This window comes from Nannospalax galili, unplaced genomic scaffold (genome assembly GCF_000622305.1).
Source record: "Nannospalax galili isolate Female #2095 unplaced genomic scaffold, S.galili_v1.0 scaffold85, whole genome shotgun sequence".
NCBI classification, from domain to species: Eukaryota; Metazoa; Chordata; class Mammalia; order Rodentia; family Spalacidae; genus Nannospalax; species Nannospalax galili.
The window spans coordinates 11,889,447-11,909,489 of record NW_008358866.1 but is presented as its reverse complement, the minus strand read 5'-3'; the positions used below and the strand labels follow the sequence as shown (position 1 = coordinate 11,909,489).

At 40.0% G+C, this 20,043-nt stretch overlaps 1 protein-coding gene across 7 annotated transcripts in view; it reads right to left on the bottom strand.

Annotated features, from left to right (window-relative positions):
- The window catches only part of Ppp1r9a (protein phosphatase 1 regulatory subunit 9A), a 337,004-nt gene that overhangs the window by 11,205 nt on the left and 305,756 nt on the right, over positions 1-20,043 (bottom strand). For 5 of the 7 annotated variants that reach the window (XM_029558365.1, XM_029558368.1, XM_008822569.3 and 2 more), the window contains 3 exons: positions 12,913-13,000; positions 12,733-12,816; positions 1,822-2,020 (listed from right to left, as the gene is read on the bottom strand). The exons of the other annotated variants lie outside the window; for them this stretch is intronic. In XM_029558365.1, the coding sequence (XP_029414225.1) occupies positions 1,822-2,020; positions 12,733-12,816; positions 12,913-13,000 (371 nt within the window). The remainder of the gene's footprint in view (positions 1-1,821; positions 2,021-12,732; positions 12,817-12,912; positions 13,001-20,043) is intronic. 7 annotated transcript variants of the gene reach the window in all.

Here is a 20,043-nt window from a genome sequence, read left to right as displayed (position 1 = left end):
CTTTCAACTGAGCAGTGGTGAAAGATGCTGCATCTTTTGAGATTGATTGGAAATTCTGGACACTTTCTCTGTCTGATGAAAGGATTGGTGTTGTAGAGAAATAATTCTTCAGTTTCTCTCCAAGGGTACAGAATTCATTATCCTCTGCAACTGCTCAGAGGAGTAATATTAATAAGCCCATCTGCTTTGACCCTAATTGTGATGAGTAACAGTGTAAGCAGGACCACAAAATGGTGTGGAGAGGCTGAGTTATCAGGAACAGATGGCAATTCATATCAGGAAGGTAGCCGGAGTGCCCCTGGGAAAGATGGTGTGTGGCTGGCTGTGATAAATACTGTGAGAAGTGACAGGTCCCCTCCTGGATGTACCCTTCACAGTGATGAGTTCTGGAGGAAGGCATGGTCTGACAACACACCACTAGTTACACGTTAGACTGTAACTCTCACAGCACCAGCATTTGGCCAGAGAAGCTGTGGTATGGAACAGACCTACAAGTCTACACAACCTCTTGGGGGTAGGGAGGTGGAATTTGTAAAGGTAAATTCCCTAGAACTACTCTAACATGTTCAGATGTTAAAACACCTTGACAATGGCCACAGGGCTTCATTTGTGAAAACATTTCATAAGAAACTTCTCTTTAGTGTGAGATAATGATAGAATCACTAAGCAATATTTAAAAGTCTCAGACCAACACTAAAAGACCAAAAGAGTCTACTGCTTCCAAAACTTCTTTTGCTACTTGTTGAAAGGTTGGATTCCTAGGAACTCTACACACCTAACCAGCACTATCTTGTTTTAAACTCCATTTCTCTAGGAATTAGACTGTCAGTTTTCCATTTGATTCTTCTGTATCAGGCTTAGTTGGTTTTTGAGAATAAATACCACATTTTGAGGCTACAGAGTTTGGTAACATATGAACTCTAAGGTTTGATAAAACTTCAGAAACAGAATATTAACCAGAGCCCAAGGAATGAGGCTCTTAGACCATATAGGCAGTAGGGCATCATGTACAAAACATCACCATTTGGTATTATTAATGGAGACACAACCCCCTCTTCCCTCAGTCGAAACCCTTTAAGCTGTTGACCTTAAGGAAAGACTTAAGTACAAGTAAGATTAATCACGTTTCTGTTTGGGAAAGATGAGTAAACACAGGAATGTTAGCCACCATATGTGTTTCCACACAATGTTAGATAAGGTTTGCAGTGTCATGCTGGAAATAACCATCATGCATTTTGAAACAAGCCACACCGATGCATAGAACTCATAATTTTGCTAAAAGAACTTTGGTGGCAGAATTAGAACAGCTGCTCCACATGGACATTTGATATGAAAAGAAGAAATAGGTACAGTCCTATGTCAGAACTGTTTTTTTTTTAGAGTTTCATTTAAATGTATTGATCACATGTTTAATCCCAAATTTATCTGTTTTCCAGTAAATCTTGAGGAGCACAGAAAAATAGTTTGGCAATGCAATTTAAAGTGGAATACTTAGTAAACAGACCTATCACACCATTTCATGATTCAAATGCATCTTTCCCAGCATGGCTTTACCGTCAAACCAAGATTAAAAAGCAGTACGTGAAAAGACGGAGAATGAAGAGCAGTGCCCACTATAGAAGGGAACAGTATTAAAGCAGGTGCCAGTTAGGTGAGGCTTTTTCTCCCCACACAGGAAACACCCATGCATGGTCTATGCAGTGTTAGCACATTGGTTCCTCAGTTCCAGGGTACACGCAGGCTGAGAAGGCCTTCGAAAAACTGAAGAAGAGATAGGACTGGGGGCTTTCTTGTTTGCTTTTTAAGTCCACTTTTGTCTACCTTGGACCCCGTTTTATCTGAAATTAGAGTCCCAGTAGAAGGCTGAAGGGGAGTTGAAGGTGAAGGCAGGTTCCCGAAGGAATAGGATCCTTTTCGGCTTTCATTAAACCATGAGAAAGGCATGCATGGAGAGCGAGTGGAGGCCTGGGCTGCTGAGGGTGGCTTGGCTTTCCAGTTCTCCAGCCTGCCTCTGAAGATCCTGTGATGTGAAAAGAATGGGCATGTTAGGCACAGGCAGGGCAAAGGGCTTTGTTGAAACCAATTCCTAAGGGATCCTCAATATAGTTAGAACTGTGTGAGAAACTATTCTACTCAGGAGAGTAAAAACGCCACACTTGGAGCAACAGCATCAATCTTAATACTCACCTCTTTGCATTTAAATGGAATCTATGATAACACATGGTTTTGAATTGCTATTTTCATGGTGAGATTTTTATTAACTGTGCCTAAATAAGCATACATGGATGAATTAAAATCAGAGATGCTGCAGCCTTTCAGAGACTGTGCTCAGTCAGCCATCACAGCTTGTACCTTGTCAGGTGACACATCACAGCAAGTCACACTAGCTCATGACCAGCATCCTCCCTGCCTACCTCTGGCTTCATGGTCCCAGCATCTATGGCTTTGATAGATTTAAGTGACTTGGAAATTTCAGAGCTCGTGATACTTTAAACAGGACGTGCAGTTTATTGGTTTTTCATCATAGTCTTAATATCTTTTTACAGAAGGAGCACAGGACCTCCAGTCCTCATGGGCCACTTGGAAGCTGAATCAATTCCCCAGCGTGTAGCCTCAGGCTTTTTTGTAGCCCCTCTGTCCCCATCTGTAAAGAGGATATTTTTATGTATCTCATATGTACCTGTCACAAAATAAATAGGATAACATATGTAAAATTGCTATGAAAACTCTGAGTATAAAAGTCCAGGTTAGCAATATTTAAAAGACTCAAAAGAATTTAAGGAGCACACTATAAAAACAGAGGTTTTTTTTCACTTAATGCAGATACTTCCATATTTGTATTTATCTTTTGATCTTTTGGTTAAGTAAAAATATTTGCCAGGAGCCAAAGAAGAAGAGGTCGGCCTCAATATATCCAAAGGACACTGGATGGAAACCCATCATCTGGAAGCTGTTGATATCATGGTAACAGAGAATCTCTTTCAGTTAAAAGTTTCTGAGTACTATAGCTAATTTCTGTCCCACGTCTTAGGGAATTTCACTCTCCTCACATCTCATTTCAAGCATATTTTGAAATATAGTTCAAATTGATATAAATAGAATAAGACCAAAAATTCTGGCTCATTTCTAAGTACTACTGTAAGAGACAAATACAGCTACAATTAACATTCAGTCATCTTGGAGACAGTTATATAGATGCAAAGGAATTATAAGAATAATTTTTAAAAATGGAGACATCTGTAAAGTTTTGGTAAAACACTGACACCAGCAGCCTGGGCAAATAAAATTGCTGTTGGTCACATAAAATTCTAGAAGATCTGATGATCTTATAGTATCTTTAAAAAAAGTGTTTGTGTGTGGTGTGTGTGTGTGTTTGTGTGTTTCTGAGTGTGTGTATTCACAAGGATAATAAAGACTAACCAGAGATTAGGTCAATTCTCAACGTCATCCTAAAGCTTAAACTAAAAAGAAAATCTTGTACTCTTAAATCTACTTATTCCCACAAGAAAGTAGCATATAGTAACAGCCTAGAAAGTATATTTGCAGAGGCCTTGATCCTTAGAAGAAGTATTTTTTATTCCTTACCCGTGGACCAGTGCAGCATTTCTGAAATAAGACTGATAAGAAGCATCGGGTGCAGTTGTTAGATTCAAATCTTGGCCACTCAGGATTAAGAGGAAAGAAGTTGATATGGAATCTGTATTTTAACAGAGCATGAGATGACTCTAAAATATCTCCATCTCAATTTATTAATATTATCCTCAATGCAAATACAATGCAAACAATTCTAGAAGAGTGCATATTATTTTTTACTTATAGCAAAGTGCTACCCGGTTCCACATGTCCCAATTTCCTCTTGCAGGATGAGACCCTGTGATCTAGCTATCACAGTTGTTCTGCACTGAGGTGAAGGAGCTTGAAAATATAAATCTGGATGATAATAGAGCAAAAGGACAGCTATCCTCCTATACCTTGGAGATGGAGGAGAAATCTTCTTAATTTTAACAAATGCATTTTGGGAAGGACTTTGGGTTCCTCCTGATGGAATGTAAATACATACTTCTAGGATGAAGATAAGACTAGAGACTCCAATGTCAGCCCTGGGAGCTCCATCATTCTGTCTACTCCAATGCCCCCTTAAAATGTGGCCTTGGGCCCTGTAGAGAGGTGAATTTCTCTGGAGCTCTTACTATTTATTCAGTCAAAACTTAATTTCTAAGGCTTGTCCTTGAGTTTGGGTCCTATATTCCAGTAAAAATGCTCAGAATAGTCTGTAGTAATGTAATGACAGCAGGCTACCTCATCCTACTCCCATGTGAACTGCTTTGTAACAATACTTTAAGGCCACCACCAAAACCTTAAAATGAATAATATTTGACAAATACCTGAAGACCATAGCTAATAAAAACTTTCATAGAATTCTCTTGGCCAGGAAAATATGCAAGACTAACAACTGCAGGTGGACATGTATGTCCAGCATTGAAGATGGGTCTCCAGGTCATTTGAGCGGCACCAGATGGCTCTTACCAGCCAGAGACTTTCATTCTGCAGCCTCATATACCAATAATAGAAAGATGGAGCCAGAGTTAGGTGGAAAGCTAGCCCAAGGCGACAACCACTGTTCCAAAAGCTGCAATAGTTTCTGGAATAGTTTTTAAACCATGTTTCTTGCTCTCCCTGAGTCCGAATATGCTCTGACATGGCTGTCTCCGATCTCCCCCACTCCTTATACATGACTTGAAAACTCCATGACTGCGTAACTTCTCTGTGTGCTTCCTGCATTCTTGAGCAGAATTTGCTTCCATCTGCTTGGATCTGGAGTAGTAGACTATTCATAAAAAACCCCCAATACACTATAGATTTACATTTATAGATTTATCAGCCCACAAGACAGGTTTTCTGAGTCAACAATTTCTTCTGGGATAAATTGAGCTCTTGAGCCTACAGAGGAGCAGAAAGGATTTGGTAGCAACTGCTCTGTTTTGACCATCTTTCACTGTCCATTTTACATTGTGAAATGTTTGGAACGATACAGAATTCTCCCTTCTCTCCTTCACTTCGCCCGTTCATTTCCCCCATTCTTCCTTCTCTTTCACTTTTTCTCTTTCCTCTTTCTCCCTCCCTCTTCCAAATCAAGATTAGTAGAATGCATTTCTGATGGATCTGAACATAACTTCTGGGTGATCAAAGGAGTTGTGTGTCCTTTGGTGAGTCACTAATAGCTTACCATGAAAAGAAAAGCCAAAGAGCCACAAGTCATTGCTATACTCTGAACTGTTTTATTGTTAGGAACCAAGAGAAGCAACGGCATCTGATTTAGTTTTCAAGATTCAAAGATGACATGGTGATTAGCATTTCCTGGCACACAAATGGTTTAAGGCTAATAATTCTATAGAGCAATTAACTCATTTACATACACTCTGAAAATAATTTATACTCAGGCTGGCACCCCCAAATTAATTATTTCAGTCAAATATACTACAGTGATTTTTTTGTGGTATTAAGTTTATAAATAAAGTGTGTAACAAGTATTCAGAATCTAGTTGGACATTATCAAAATATCATTTAGAATTCACAAATTGCCAGAACAGAAAAATTATTAAGGAACACAGAATTAAGCAGATTGTAAAGGAAACTAATTGAAGGAAAACAGCTGCAACCAGAGGAAAGGTTGCAGACTTCCATTTATCTGAGCCACACGAAATAATTTTGTAAGGGTCTAACACCCACTGAGGAGACTGAGGTTGCAAAGCCATCCCATCCCCAGGGAGCTTAGAAACCCTGGTGGATAACAGAAATATGTGTCCATCCACAGCCCCGGGTCAGTCACCTTGGACATCTGCTTTTAGATCCAGAGCTCTGGTCTGAATTTCTGATCAAGAGTCAACAGTCCATGGAAGAGTGACAGTGGACAGCTCAAGCCTAACCCTCCTAACCCTCTTGAGATCATAAGGTGGTGCACGCCTTTAATCCCAGCACTTGGGAGGCAGAGGCAGGCAGATCTCTGGGAGTTCAAGGCCAGCCTGGTCTACATAGTGAGCTCCAGGACAGCTGGGGCTACAGGGAGACCCTGTCTCAAAAAGACTCCCCCCCGCACACACACACACAAAAACTATTCCCTCCCCTCTGGAGAGTTTAAAATGAAACAGCAAAAGGATCATAGAAATTCATGCTCTCAAAACAGACATTAACTTTAGGATAAATAGGTATGCTCCTTAGGGTTTCAAAAAATTTGTGCTTTTAGAAATCTGAGCAAAATTTGCCCTCAGATTCTATTAAAAATTGATTTTCATTATTCTTGGTGTTTGGGTATAAACCCAGGGCTTTGGTCATGCTAATCACACACTACCATTGAGGCACATCTCTAAAAATTTAAACTCACTTTCATGATCTGAATCTATTTATGTATGAATGTGTGTGTGCACACAATCTCGTATGTGTGCGCCTGTTGTGTGTGCATGTATGTGTGAGGGTGCATGCATGTATTCTTTTGTGTGGAGGCCAAAGGTTGACCATGTTAGATGTCTTCACTCTTTATCATAGTGGGTCCTCACTGAATCTGGAGCTCACTGATTGGCTAGGCTGGTTGGCCAGTGAGCTCCAGGAATCCACCTGTCTCTGCCCTTCCAGTGCTGGTATTACAGAAATGCACAGTCAAGCCTGGCTTTTACAAGGATGCTGGTGATCTGAAGTCAGATTATTAGGCTTATGCACAAGTATTTTACAGTCTGAATCATCTGCTCAGTCCCTGAAACCTCATTTGAGATTTGTATTTTTTTTTAATATATAAAGTTAACTATCTAATAATAATAATGAGATATTTAGAGTCCCGGCACTTACAAATTTTACATTAGACTTTTGAGTTTTTTGTTTGTTTTTTTTTGTTTTTGTTTCCCAAAATGGAGCCTTAATTACACCCAGGCTGGTCTTGAACTTGCTATGCAGCAAAATGGGGTGATATTGAACTTGTGATCCTTCTGCCTCCACCTCCCAAGTGCTGGGATTACAAGTGTGGCCCACTAGGTCCAGTTTATGCAGGACTGTGATTAAATTTAGACTCTCAGGCACACTAGGCAAGCACTCTGCCTGTCAACTGAGCTACATCCACAGCCCAAGATTTTTTTTAAGTATTCAAAAGTATCTTCTTGTTAGGAATGTAAGTTTGTTGAGTTTCAGCTACTTTTTGTATTCAAATGAAAACTGATTAATAAGCTAACTGTACAGCCAACATGGTTACAGAGTTAAGCCAGTGTGTCCCACCAAAGTTGATATTACTCAGGGGTCTGCATGAAGGAGATTGTTCTTAATAGGGCATGCTGGGCAGGAAGAGAGAAGAAAGCATTCTCTGCAGCCATGTCCTTCTCAGGTGCTAGCTGAGACGTATAAATATCAATATCCTTCCTCTGAGACAAATGGCATGGTCAGTGGTCAGTAATACCCTGGTAGATAGGAAATTAAAAAACTGAAAAGGAGGCAGGTTTCAATCACTATAATGGGAAATTGCCAAGATGCTTCTAATTCATTTTTAAGCACCAACTTTCCACTGCTAGATTAAAAATAAATCAGCAGTAGCTCAGTGAGTAAGTGATAAAGATGCACAGGCTGCCTGAAACATTTACCAGGTTAAAGGTGAACCAACTGACCACAAAGCTAAAGAGTAAACTGATGACAGGAAATAAAGCTAGCTATTCTTTTCTGACTCAAAGGTAACAAAGCTAAAAGGTAAACTATTGTTATTCCTTTGTATCTTAGTCACATTCTGAGGTCTAGACTACACAGAGCAACTCCTAGCTGACTAGAAGGTTAAATCAAATAGTATTAACGTTAAGTATTTCCTCCTTGGTCGTTTTCAAAGGGTAAAGTGTAGTTTTTATGTGAAGGTCTACTTACCTGGCAAAGGGGACTTTGTACCCCTACAAAGAACAAAAGCCCTTGGTGCCAGGTTCTTTCTCTTTTCTTCATGTGTCCACCTCCAAGGCATATCTTTTCACTCTCACTATAAAGTAACTTTCCTTCCTTTTCCTTCCATCTCTCTCCTCCCAGCACCTGCGGAAATCTCAGCTGGCCTGACCTGTTCTTTGCTCTAACTTTGATAAAACTGTCTTTGAGAGCCCTTCCACATTTGTTTTTAAATTATTTTATTAACAAGACCAAGCCCCTCTAAAGGGGACTCTGCACCTACAGTGTTACTCTCTCTGACCCAGGGGTAAGGAGAGGTGTTCCTCTAATGTTGATACTGCTAAAAGGTGTATCTACTCAGCTCAGATGACCATTAAGCAGGGTTCTGTCTAACCAGTATCAAAGCAGAGCTGTCTTCCAGGCATCTGTCATAGGACACAATCCAAAACTCACTTCAGTACTATGAAGGACTGCCTGAAGTTTTCCATAGAGCCCATCTGTTCTTCAAGTTATTATAAAAGTCTTCCTTAGATGAACAAGACTGCTAATACAATATGGATGGAGAATACTTTGTTTTCCTTCCCAGCAAATTTGCTCTAAATATCAACAATGATAGATATTAAGGACTTAGAATGCATTAAATGTGATCCCCTTCAGTCTTCCCCATAGCTTTAGGAGGTTACATGAGGAATGAGTGATTTCATTTACAGATGAGGAAACTATGGTACAGACAGGATAAATAAGTTGTCCAAAATAAATGACGTAGGTAGATTTGAGTTCGGGCTTTTACCTTTTGACACTGTGCTGTCAGCTCTCAGTGTGAGGCTCTTACTGTACTTACTATGAAGGCATTGCTGAAGATGATGCAGTTTAAGTACCAACTACACTTTTTGCATTATCTTATTTTTCCTTATTTAATTTACTTCTAAAATAAATTATACTATAAAGCATGTACTTTTAAAAGTAAACAAGAATTTTGAGACATAATGAGTAGACACATGCTAATTTACAGGCTAACTGAATAATGAGCTAGAGTTTAAAAAACATTCAGTTTTCATAGAATCACCATCAAATCAACACCATCCAACAGACACGTAACATGAATCACATGTATAAATTAAAATTTTCTGGTAGCCACATGGAAAAACACAGGTAGAATTAATTTTAATTATAAATGTATCCTAAAATTCAGAGCTAAAATATTTTAATACGCAATTAATATTATAAAAAGCAAGATGTTTATAATTCTCTTTCTACACTGTCTTTCAATGCCGTGTTTTCTACTATAGCACATCTCAGTGTAGACTAGCTCAGTAGCCACAGATGGCCAGAAGAGGCCATACTGGATGGCATATATAGATACAGGAGTTAGACACCATGCACTTTTAATCCAGGCCACTTCTATTTTGGTAGGAAACCAAGGTGACTTACTTATGGAAAAGGAATTTTTCCGCTGTTCATTCTTTGAAGGTAAATACTGATTCACTTCCACAGAGGAGAGCCATCTCCCTTCTCTGTCGCTTTCCCAATATACTACCATTTACCAGTCCCCCCGTCTGTCTCTGTCTCTCTGTCTCTGTCTCTCTGTCTGTCTCTCTCTCTCCCTCTCACACACACACACATTTGCTTATGGGGCTGTCCACTGAGACTAAACAGGGGCTTCTTGACAGTTCTCCAGGTAGGTGCTCTACTAACACCTCCACTAATATCCACTCTATAGTTCAGGACAGGGTGCATCTTGTGGTGTATACTTAAAGGGATGAACGAGCTTTGGTAACCTAATGCTTCTTTTGCTTGCTATCTGCTATGGTGTTTACGTAAATCAGAACGCTCACTATGCACACTGAATTAATATTTCTTTGCTGTGCTTATATATTATGACTATTAGCCTCATCTCTTTTCTCTGTCTCATGCTGGTCATGTGTCTAAGTTATAGCTTCACAAGAAACACAACAGAGCAAACTCTTTTCTAAACTCTTCTTGGTGGGGAAGAAAAAAATGAAAACCAATACTAAATTTAGAAAGTCTTGCCTCTTTAAAATCTACCAGCTACAGGTTATAACTGACTGATGACCTCAACAGATTTTAACAACCTAATAAGAACTGGATGAAAAGCCTAAGAGATAAGATTATTAACTTGATCTGTGAGTCTTTCACTCCTTTTTCTGAGAAAGCTACATAGGTAAAGAGTCAGTTCCCTGTTCCTCTCTGTAATTGCCTCCTGATGTGCCCTGCCGTGGATTATGTGTGTGTCCACTGCCTTCAGGGCCCCACCAAACCAACAGCACTGCATTGAGCTCCCACAGGGTGGTAATTCTTTTCTTCTGGGAATATGTTTCATAGGTTCTGGGTCCATTATCAACTCATATAGGAGAACTGGGGCTGTTATCACATTTGATTGGTGTCATCCAATTACTCTGATAGCTCAAAACTTATTTTTGAAATAAAAAAAGTTCTCCTCTTGTTTTATTCTTTCAATTATGTAATCTCTTTTTACCTTGTGAAAGTTCTACTGTAATTACTAATAATTATAAAATTATGACTCTAATTGAAAATTACTTTGTGGCATTGGTACTTGCAGAATTATTTTGATCACCGAAGCAGTGGGAATGCAGGATTAACGTTTGTAGAGACAGGGATGACTAGGCAGCTACTAACACACTGGCTGGGGGTTCAAAAATGGCCTGAGCTGCGGCAACCCGGGCACCGGTGACTCGTGACTCACTGTGGGTTTGCATATAGTATACTAGCATCCGCAAACACAGCAAGATGTGCTTGATATGCTAGGAATTCAAACACTTTCCCCTCTGAAGGCTCCTATGCTTACATCTCTTTGGGTTGAGTCTCAAAGGCAAGAGGCCAAGACTACACTGACGCTCAGAGACCAAAGGAGGGACAGAGGCACTTGTGAGGTGTTTGAGTTTCTGTCCTCATGCATTTGTGCAGCTCGTGTTCTCTCCTGCAAGTGGTTTCATTATATTTCTCCTAAGTATGTTTAATAGTCCTTAGTTTTAGGGCACAAAAATCGATGTTTTTATAGTTCTTGCTCTAAAACTAAACAGAGTCATACTGCTTCTGAGTTGTTTGTAGCTTCAGATTTGCTTCCCTTCCTTGGGGTTCCCTCAATGTAAGGAGGCATTCTACCCTTTCTCCATTGTAGAGCTTAAAGGAAAACAAGACTAGCAAAACTAGGATTAATTTTGGGATTCTGTCTCCTCACCCAACCCCAATTTCTCACCAAGGAGTATTGCTAGAGAAGAGGGAGATAAAGAATGAATGAAACAGCAGTGGGCAACTATTAAGCAGCTAAGTGATCCCCAGTGATTTTATCTTTAGGATTTTGTGTTTCTTCCATAGTCTCTGACATGGAGAGTGACATGAGCATCATTAGATATTAAATCACTAGAGCTGGCATGGTATGCTGGAAACACATGTAGACAGGAGGCTCAAGCCCCATCTTGCTCCCCACTGAACTGCTGTATAACCCTAGGTAAATCAACCAAATTTTATGAAGATGGAATCCTATATCAAGAATGAATGGTATTGGGGCTGGAGAGATAGCTCAGGGTTAAGAGCACTGGCAGAAGACTAGTCTTCCTGCAGAAGACCCTGGTTTGATTCCCAGCAACCCACATGGTGGCTACCAACAGTCTGTAACTCCAGCTTCAGGGGATCCAATGCCCTCCTCTGACCTCCGCAGGCTTTGCATGACACGGGTGCACTTACATACATGCATGCAGTATACATACGCATAAAAAAAAATGGATGGTATTACTGTCTGCCCTCACAATCTTATTAAAAAGATTAAATAAAATGGTAAATGTAAAACCAGCATTTCAGATGGTACATAATAACAGGAGCATGTTGCCATCTTGATATTACTTTTAATATCTCCTATGTACCAAGTAACATCTGAAATGCTTCATAGGCAAAGTTATTTAATCTTTAATGCTATAAGGTAAGAACTATGATCACTCTCATTTTATGTGAGAAAACAGAGGCAGTGAGGGCTAAACTACTTGTCCAAGATTTAAAAGGAGGAAGGGGAGAACTGTAATTCAAGTTCAGGCAGGCAGGTTTCAGTATACTGTGCTTGACTCTCTCCCTATATAAATCTGTTTTAAATTATGTAACCTCAGACTAAAATTAGGAAAACTTGAAAACATGCTGTTCCAAACTTACTTCTCAATAAGAAAATCTTTATTGAAAAGTAAGCACAGTTAGCCGGGTGTGATTGTGCATACCTTTAATCCCAGCACTTGGCAGGCAGAGGCAGGTGGATCTCTGTGAGTTCAAGGTCAGCTTGATTTACATAGTGAGTTCCAGGCCAGCTGGGTCTACAGGGAGACCCTGTCTCAAAAAGACCAAAAAAGAAAAAAGAATAAAAGAAAAAAGTAAGAACAGTTGCCAGTGCTTACAAATCCATTACACAGCCATATCCATCAAGAGATGGTGGTCATTCTTACATACATGTGGACAGGACAGTCTTAAATGCCAACATGATGCTTAAATGTAAAATTAGCCAGGCCAAAACAAACAACAAACAACAATCCAGCAACAAACATGAAATATGTCTAAACTATCACACAGCTGTATTTAAAGTTATTGAAACTTTTCATGTGACAGTAATTCTGCAGTTAGTGACCAATGCATATGCCCAAAGCTATAAATGAAGAGAGAAATGAATGGACTGTTCAGTTCTTCCTGCATCACAACTGTAGGTCTATCACTTGGGCTTAGAAACACTGACCACTTCTCCTGGCTAACAATGGAGGAGGGGCCAGAGAGTTAGCTCTAGAAACAAATCTATGTACTTAAATCACCCACCCATACCTGCTACTTGCAGAAAACCTACTGGCCTCCTTTCCTTTTTCTTTCCATTTCTTCTCCTTGTTGGAATTCCTTCGCAAAGGGGCCCTACAATGACAGCATACAGTTAGAAAGAAGATGGTAATAATTCCTCCTTTAATCTCCCCTTTACAGAAGGCTACTTTTCCATCAGAAGGTGCTTACCCCAGATCCACAAACTTGCGCTTAATTTTTCCTCCTTGCACTGCAAATGAGCTGGATGTCCTTAGTGATTTGGGACACTTGGCACCATCTATGACACAGATGTGGAAAACATCAGTTATTATTATGCCTCAACACCATGAATCAAAAGTCAGTATATCTCTCAATCTAAAGGTTTTGCCTAAATTCCTCAACGCATATGAAAACAATGGATGTTCTGCCTATAAACATAGGAAATACAGCCATGTTGAAGGGCATTCACTAGAGCAGGGAGGGCCCTGTTGAACAGACACTTATACATCACAGTATCAAACACTGTGGAATGGTGAAATGATCAAGAACAAACACTTCCTTCAAACAGGGGTTGTGGTGACTTTCCTTTTACTCTGTTTCTGGCTCTAAGTCTAGGTGTTGAGGGCCTAGGATCTTTCTTCTAGAGTTTTCTTACTTTTGGCTTTCCTGTCTTCTGAAGGAACTTAGCCACAACTCCAAAGCCTAATAGAAAACATTATTTCTATCATTTCTTCAAGTCTGGGAGTTTCAGGAAGAAACAGAATCAAACTTTTCCCTTCTGAGTCTTCCCATGCTGGTGGCCTCTGGCCAGTCCTGGGACATCAGAGGGGCAGAACATGGGGTGGGGTTGCTTCTTAGACAGGAGCTCTCTTATAAAATATATCTCTGGAAGGTTCTTAAAACCTGGTTGGAGCACAACTTGTGTGGTCTGCCATGACACAGAGGTGCTCAACTCTCCTCAGGGCTTAGAGCTGTCTGATCTGTACTCAGGGTAGTGACAGCTGGGGGATAGGGATTGCAAAAGATTCCAGTCAGAAGACAGGCTTTGAGAATGGAATTCAATGTAGATGTGGGCCATGTATTTCACATTAAGAAGACAGATGAAACTGCAGCAAAGGACAGTGTTGGGTGCCATGTTTTAGTATATTCATTAATCTGAGATCGAACAGTATTTTAAAATTGATGTCCCTGTGTGTGTGTGTGTGTGTGTGTGTGTGTGTGTGTGTGTGAAACTTCTTTCTTAATTGTTGTTGTCTGTCTTTATCTTAAGATAATTTCTTAATGTCTAGGGGTTTTGGCATGGGATGTGGAGAAAAGAGACCTCCTAAGACAGTGTTCAACTAACTTTACAGGTTAATTTGGTTCATGATTTTAGTCTACTTCAAGAGAAATTTCTAAATGGAAATTAGCACAAATTAAAAAAAAAAAAAAAAAGAATGTGAGGTACACACACAGTTCCTGTTCAGAAGTGCAGTTTTGAAGCTCTCTAGTAATACAGCATACTAACAGACACCCCAAGTACTCGAAACCATGAGTTTTTCATATTGTTAATGATTCTCAGCAGATTACAATAATTCCTTAAAATGTATGTGATGGAATACAAGATTCGGATATATGCCTGTGTCAAAAATTCACTTCTCGCTTCAAATATTTATTACGGATATTTGCATCATTATTCTTTGAGTAACTGAATTAAACAGCCACAGATGTGACACACACCCATTAAAAAAAAATAGACATCTTCCAAGGTGATTTTGCTAATGGACACTTTAAAAAGCAGGTTTTCAATTTTCTTAATAGAAGCCAAAGAAAAGAATGAGCTGAATTCTTCCAGATCAATCTTTAAGCAACTCTTAAGGGCTAGGCCAGTGCAAAGTTAAAAGGAGCCTGCCTAATTATTTTCTGAATTAGAGGTAGCAGAGCGATGTTTTAATGAGTGGTGAGAAGGACAGCTGAGACAATGTACGAGGAGATACACTGTAACCTATTAGTATTGTAGTTATTTGGACATCTTAGGACTAAAAATCTGATTCTGCCTATCACAAAGCCTGCTACTAGGCAACCTCACATCATTATCTCACACATTTGCCAAAGCATTTTCCAAGAAACCCTGAAATGAAGAGGCAAGATTGAAGAATAGCGTCCTTTGCCATTTAAAGCACCCAAATTCATCTTTAATATACACCAGGACTTAAGTCCTGTATAAAACCCAATAGTGTGTTGGTATAAGTACAGGAAAGAGGAACATTCATTACATTTTTTGATTACTTGTTTATTTAGCTTTATATAAGACTTCCGTTAGGTTTTAGAAACTTCTCCAATACTACTTTTGTGCCCCATTAGAAGTCTAGGACCCCAGACTGAGCACTTCAGCTTTAAGCTGCAGCAACTTGGTTCTCATTTTCCAAAGGTAGTAAATGCTCTTCTGATACCTAAATCCTAAAGTCTTCCTTGGATGGCATCTGCTTAATAAGCCACTCGACTATTCCTTCTTTTATGACAAGAATGCCCAGATGTACCTACCTCCTTGCCCTGGCTTCTCTACTGAGCTCAGGACCTCCTCTATTTATAAAAAGCAATTAATCACACACCCCACTGTACACAGTGCCTTTGACTTCCTACTTGCTGTTAGTGATGAACCACATGTTCTAAGGCAACAAGTTCTAAGATTGGCATTGACTCACTTCTTATCTAGCTACCTCCTGCTTCATGGATCTTAAATAATCTGCCCATGGCTCCTCTTCACATAGAGGTCTTCCCTTGTGTCTCCTCACTCAGCTTCCCCACACTTTCTGCCATTATCTTTTTATTCTCTGCTCAGGATAGTCTGTGATTCCCTACCCATAAGCTGAGGCATCTAAGATACTTAAATTCTAGAGCTATAGAATGAACCTACCTATTGACTTTTATGCTCAGTCTCTCTGTCCTGAATAAAGCACGTGGTTCAATGACTGAGATAATCCATTTCTTTGAATGCACATATGTGCCTGTCTGCTCACACCATCATTCTGCCTTACATGCCTTCTAACCTCTTTACTTCTTTCTAAAAATTATTTGCTTATTTTTATTTTATGTGTATGAGTGCTATGCCTGTATGTATGTAAGTGCACCCATGTGGTGCAGTGCCTGCAGAGGACAGAAGAGGGTAACAGATTCCCTGGGACTGAAGTTATGGATGGCTGTTAGCCTCCATGTGGGTGTTGGGATTTGAACCTGAGTCTTCTGTAAGAGCAGCAAGTGCTTTCAACTGCTGAGCCATCTCTCCAGCCCCAATTGCTTTCTTTCTTTTTTTAAAAAACTCCTTCAGTGGTTACTTTAGTTGCACTTCCTGTGTGAAGCTTATTTACCAAATACAGAAGCATGCATCCTCTCTCTTCTGAGCACGGACACAGTATTTATACCTAAACTCAAAGGCTTGGCGCAACTGAATTATGTAAAGAACTGAATTACGTAAAGCCTTTAAAGAACAAGATTCTATTTACGATGGTACTTAACGAAGGTCACTGAAAAAGAGCTCCCATATAAACAGAATAACTGACCTCTAGAAATTGAGTCCAGAAAGCTGATTGTGCTTAGTTTACTCTAGTTAAACTTGACTCGACAAACGCCCATTCTGTGAAAGTCTAGAGACAAAACTTCAGTATAAGACTGCTCCTGGAAATGGACCAGGAAGGTATTTTCATGTCGGCTACAGCCATAGAATCCTGTTTCACATACCTCTGGAGAAATAAAGTTTTTATTTCTGCTAACTGAACTGACATTCAGTCACAGGCTAATCACTGAGGCAGTGATTATGGGATTCTTTCTATACCCATTTCTACTGATGTCCCTCAAATATGAGGAAAAATGATGACATGCAAAGGCAGACACATTTAGAAAACCCCAATTCCAGTAAGAAAACCCCAGTTCTATTGAGAGCAACCAGAGGGCAATCCTCCAGGATGCAATCCGATGCATCTCTATGTTATCTTTGTAGTATTCGGTAGATCAAAAGTGATGGCATATGACTTTTTAAAAAAATTCTAGACAAATGGCCACCTATGACTAAGCCCTTTTCACAGTTCATGAAGCAGTTTTTAGTGGAGGGAAGTATACTTCTAGGCCAGGAATCAGTGAGATTTTTTTCCATAATGGGACAGAGGGAAGCATACTTCTAGGCCAGGAATCAGTGAGATTTTTTTTCCATAATGGGACAGAGAGTAGATATTTTATGTTGAGAGGATGTACAGTCTCTCTCTCAATCACCTTGCTTTGCAGTGGTAGCATGAGGGGATGTCTAAGTGGCTGGAAAAAGTTTGGATGCATTCTAGAAAGACTTCACACAAGCAGGTGGCTGCCGGTTTGGCTGTTGAACCCCCATCCAAATGACTACACTAGCTATCTGGAGAGACACTCTTAATAAATTGTCCAGAGAATTACTAAGCCTCAATTATTTGCCACACTCTTTCTTAGGAACCAAGAAGACAAAGGCTAGTGGGTAAGTGAGAAAACTTGTGCTCACACTTACTGCTAGATAAGTCACTGTACAGAAAGTGATTGAGACAGAGGAAACAGTGAAAACCACTGTGGATTCAGAGAAGAGAATAATTCACTCTGCCTGGGAGCTGGGTGGTTGGGATTTAAGCTGGGTGCAATGGTAGATGACAGGGTAACAAACATGAAGTCCAGCTTGTACCTGAGAGCATCACTAATCCCCTTTCAGTTTCCTCAATAAGTCTGTGAGAGGTAAGAGTCACACACAGAGTGTGCCAGAGGTTAGCCACATTCGAATTCTGAAGTTTGGCTCAGAGTAGTGTGTCTGTCTCTCACAGCAAGGAATGAAGGGAAATACAGAGCCTGGCTCTCTAAAGTTTGATTACAATGAAGGCAGATCCCACTCTGTTAACCTATGTTGTATCATATGGCAATTTTATTTTTAAAATAGGGTGGGTGCACTGGATTTCCCTAAAATTTTAACGCACTAAGGTCTGTTTATTGGGAGCTGGGTGGGAGAGCCTTGAGGAATGAGAGAGTTTTAGTGAAGCCAACACTTCATCATCATACTAATGGTACAGTTAGTATACACAGCCAGTTAATAGGATCTTAATTGTATGTTCATTGAGCACCTTTCTGATTTATGAACGTACCGAGAGAGAGAGAGAGAGAGAGAGAGAGAGAGAGAGAGAAGAGAGAAGAACAAGTGAAGAAGTGAAGGCCAGTAGTTCCTTTATCTACTGACTCTCCCCCAAAGTAAAGAAAAAAATTAGTATTCTGGTATAGAATGTTTTCAAACTTTTGAGGAGCACGAATCAGTCACTCGAGTTTGATTAGATGTATATATATTACTGATTTCCTGGATTTAGAAAACTGAGGCTGGACCCTTAACTCCTCAAGGCACTGTCTGACAGTGGATGATTTGTCTCCTGTCTGACATCTTTCCAGGTGCAATCGAACATGAGAGTAGAATGCCCCATCCCCAAAGCACCACGCTTTCCTACTGTTGGTCATGGGGTGGCACGGTGTGCCAGTGAGGCCAAATCTGCAACCAAGCAAGCCAGCTAGCAAGAGAAACACAGAAGGAGGAAATGAAACAGAGTGGAGAGAGGAGGGGGTGGCAGACAGATTCTAATACTCGGGCTCCCAAGAGGGAAAGGATGGAAGCCTGTTTGTCACTGAAAACACAGCTGTAGCACACAGCCTGATACAGATTAGGTGCTCAGCAACAGCAATGAACACAGGAAAGAACCAGTTAGTGGAAAATGAGCATGGAAGGCAGAGGAAACTCTTCAAGGCTGCGAACTTCTGTCAAGACAATGAAAACATGAGGTGCTGACCCTGCTTTCATCTGCTCACAGCTGCTGTGTCACAGTGATCATTACACTGCTCTGTTTACAGAATTGGTGCTTTATAAAAGTTCAATTAACTGCTCTGTTCCATTACCCAGCAGTCTGATCAGTTTAAGAGAATTAAAACAGTGAAAGCCTAAAAATTTGGTCTCCAGGGAAGAAATTGCCCATCCTTTTGGTCTTTTGATCTTGGTTAATTCCCTTGAAGATACAGTAGCAAACAAGGCAGCACTAGGAGAAGGGGAGGTTCTCGCTCTACTGCTGTGTTACTGCCAAGAGCCTGCAGGCTTGCTTCGTATCTGCATATTATTTTTCTAAACCAACAGAAAACATCTACGGACCACAAAGGAATAATAAATTAGAAGGAAAAGGCAGAAGGAATGAATCTAGATAAGATTTAGCTGCTTTTAAAAGTCTCTAGGTGAAGTTTCATGTGTGAGAGAGCTATTCCTTGATTATCATGTAATTGCCTTCAGAGAGCATGTTACAGGGCTAGGGACAGAGCTCAATGGTAAAATGTTTGTCTAATGTGTGCAAAGCCCTGGACACAATCTCCAGTGCTGTAAAAAATCAAATAAAACAAGCAAAACAACAACTCCGCCCCTTGGAAATGGCTATGTCTCATTAAACTCACACAGTGGAACTCAAAGTATGTGAGCTCCAAAGTAAGAGCTTCTGTTTTTACCTCTCAGGGCCAAGAGTCTCTGCACATGTTTTCTTAGGAGATGGCACAGAACTTGCTATAAGTATATTCCTATGACTGTCCTATCATAACCACACTTGAATTAATGAAAGATTTTGAAGCTTTTATTTTTTTTTTTTGAAAGTAGGCCAACAACACAATCAAGCTGTTCACCAACCTGACAACCACTTTTGATTGCATTAGCAGGCTTGACAAATTCTCTTGCCTTCACTGGTGTTCTGTGTGAAGTACTCATTTTTCCCCTGAAAGTTGTTTCTGAAGAGCTATATGTAAGAACAATCTTCAGAAGGTAACTGTAATGGAGGACAGGCTCAGGCAACAAGACCAAGGAGAAAATACCCAAAATGCCACTCCAGTGCTGACCGGGAGTTACGAAGCACTGTGAACTCTGGGTCAACTGGATCTCTGTATTCACAAGGCATTTTTAGAAAGCTTACAATTCATGATCTGATAAAGAAAAAGTGGGTATGGTCTTTGAAATGTGCAACAATGCACGACTGTGCTTGCTGTGGCTAGCTGATGGAATTCTTCCCATTCCAGACTGAGGATGTGGCAGTTTGGGCAACTAGGTATGTAATTTAAATAATCTTGTCTCTGACTGTTAGCAAGGTTGCTCGCCTCTTCATATCTTATAAGCAATGTAAATATTCTCTTCAAAGAATACAGACTTTATTTCCTCAGTCTACTTCTGACTTTTATTTTAAAAAGAATCAGTTCTTTGGAGTTATCTGTTTAAAGGCCATCTACTAACTTTGCAAGTTGAGTTCTTTGATGCTTTTTGAATCCAGAATATTTAAATATTAAATACTAATT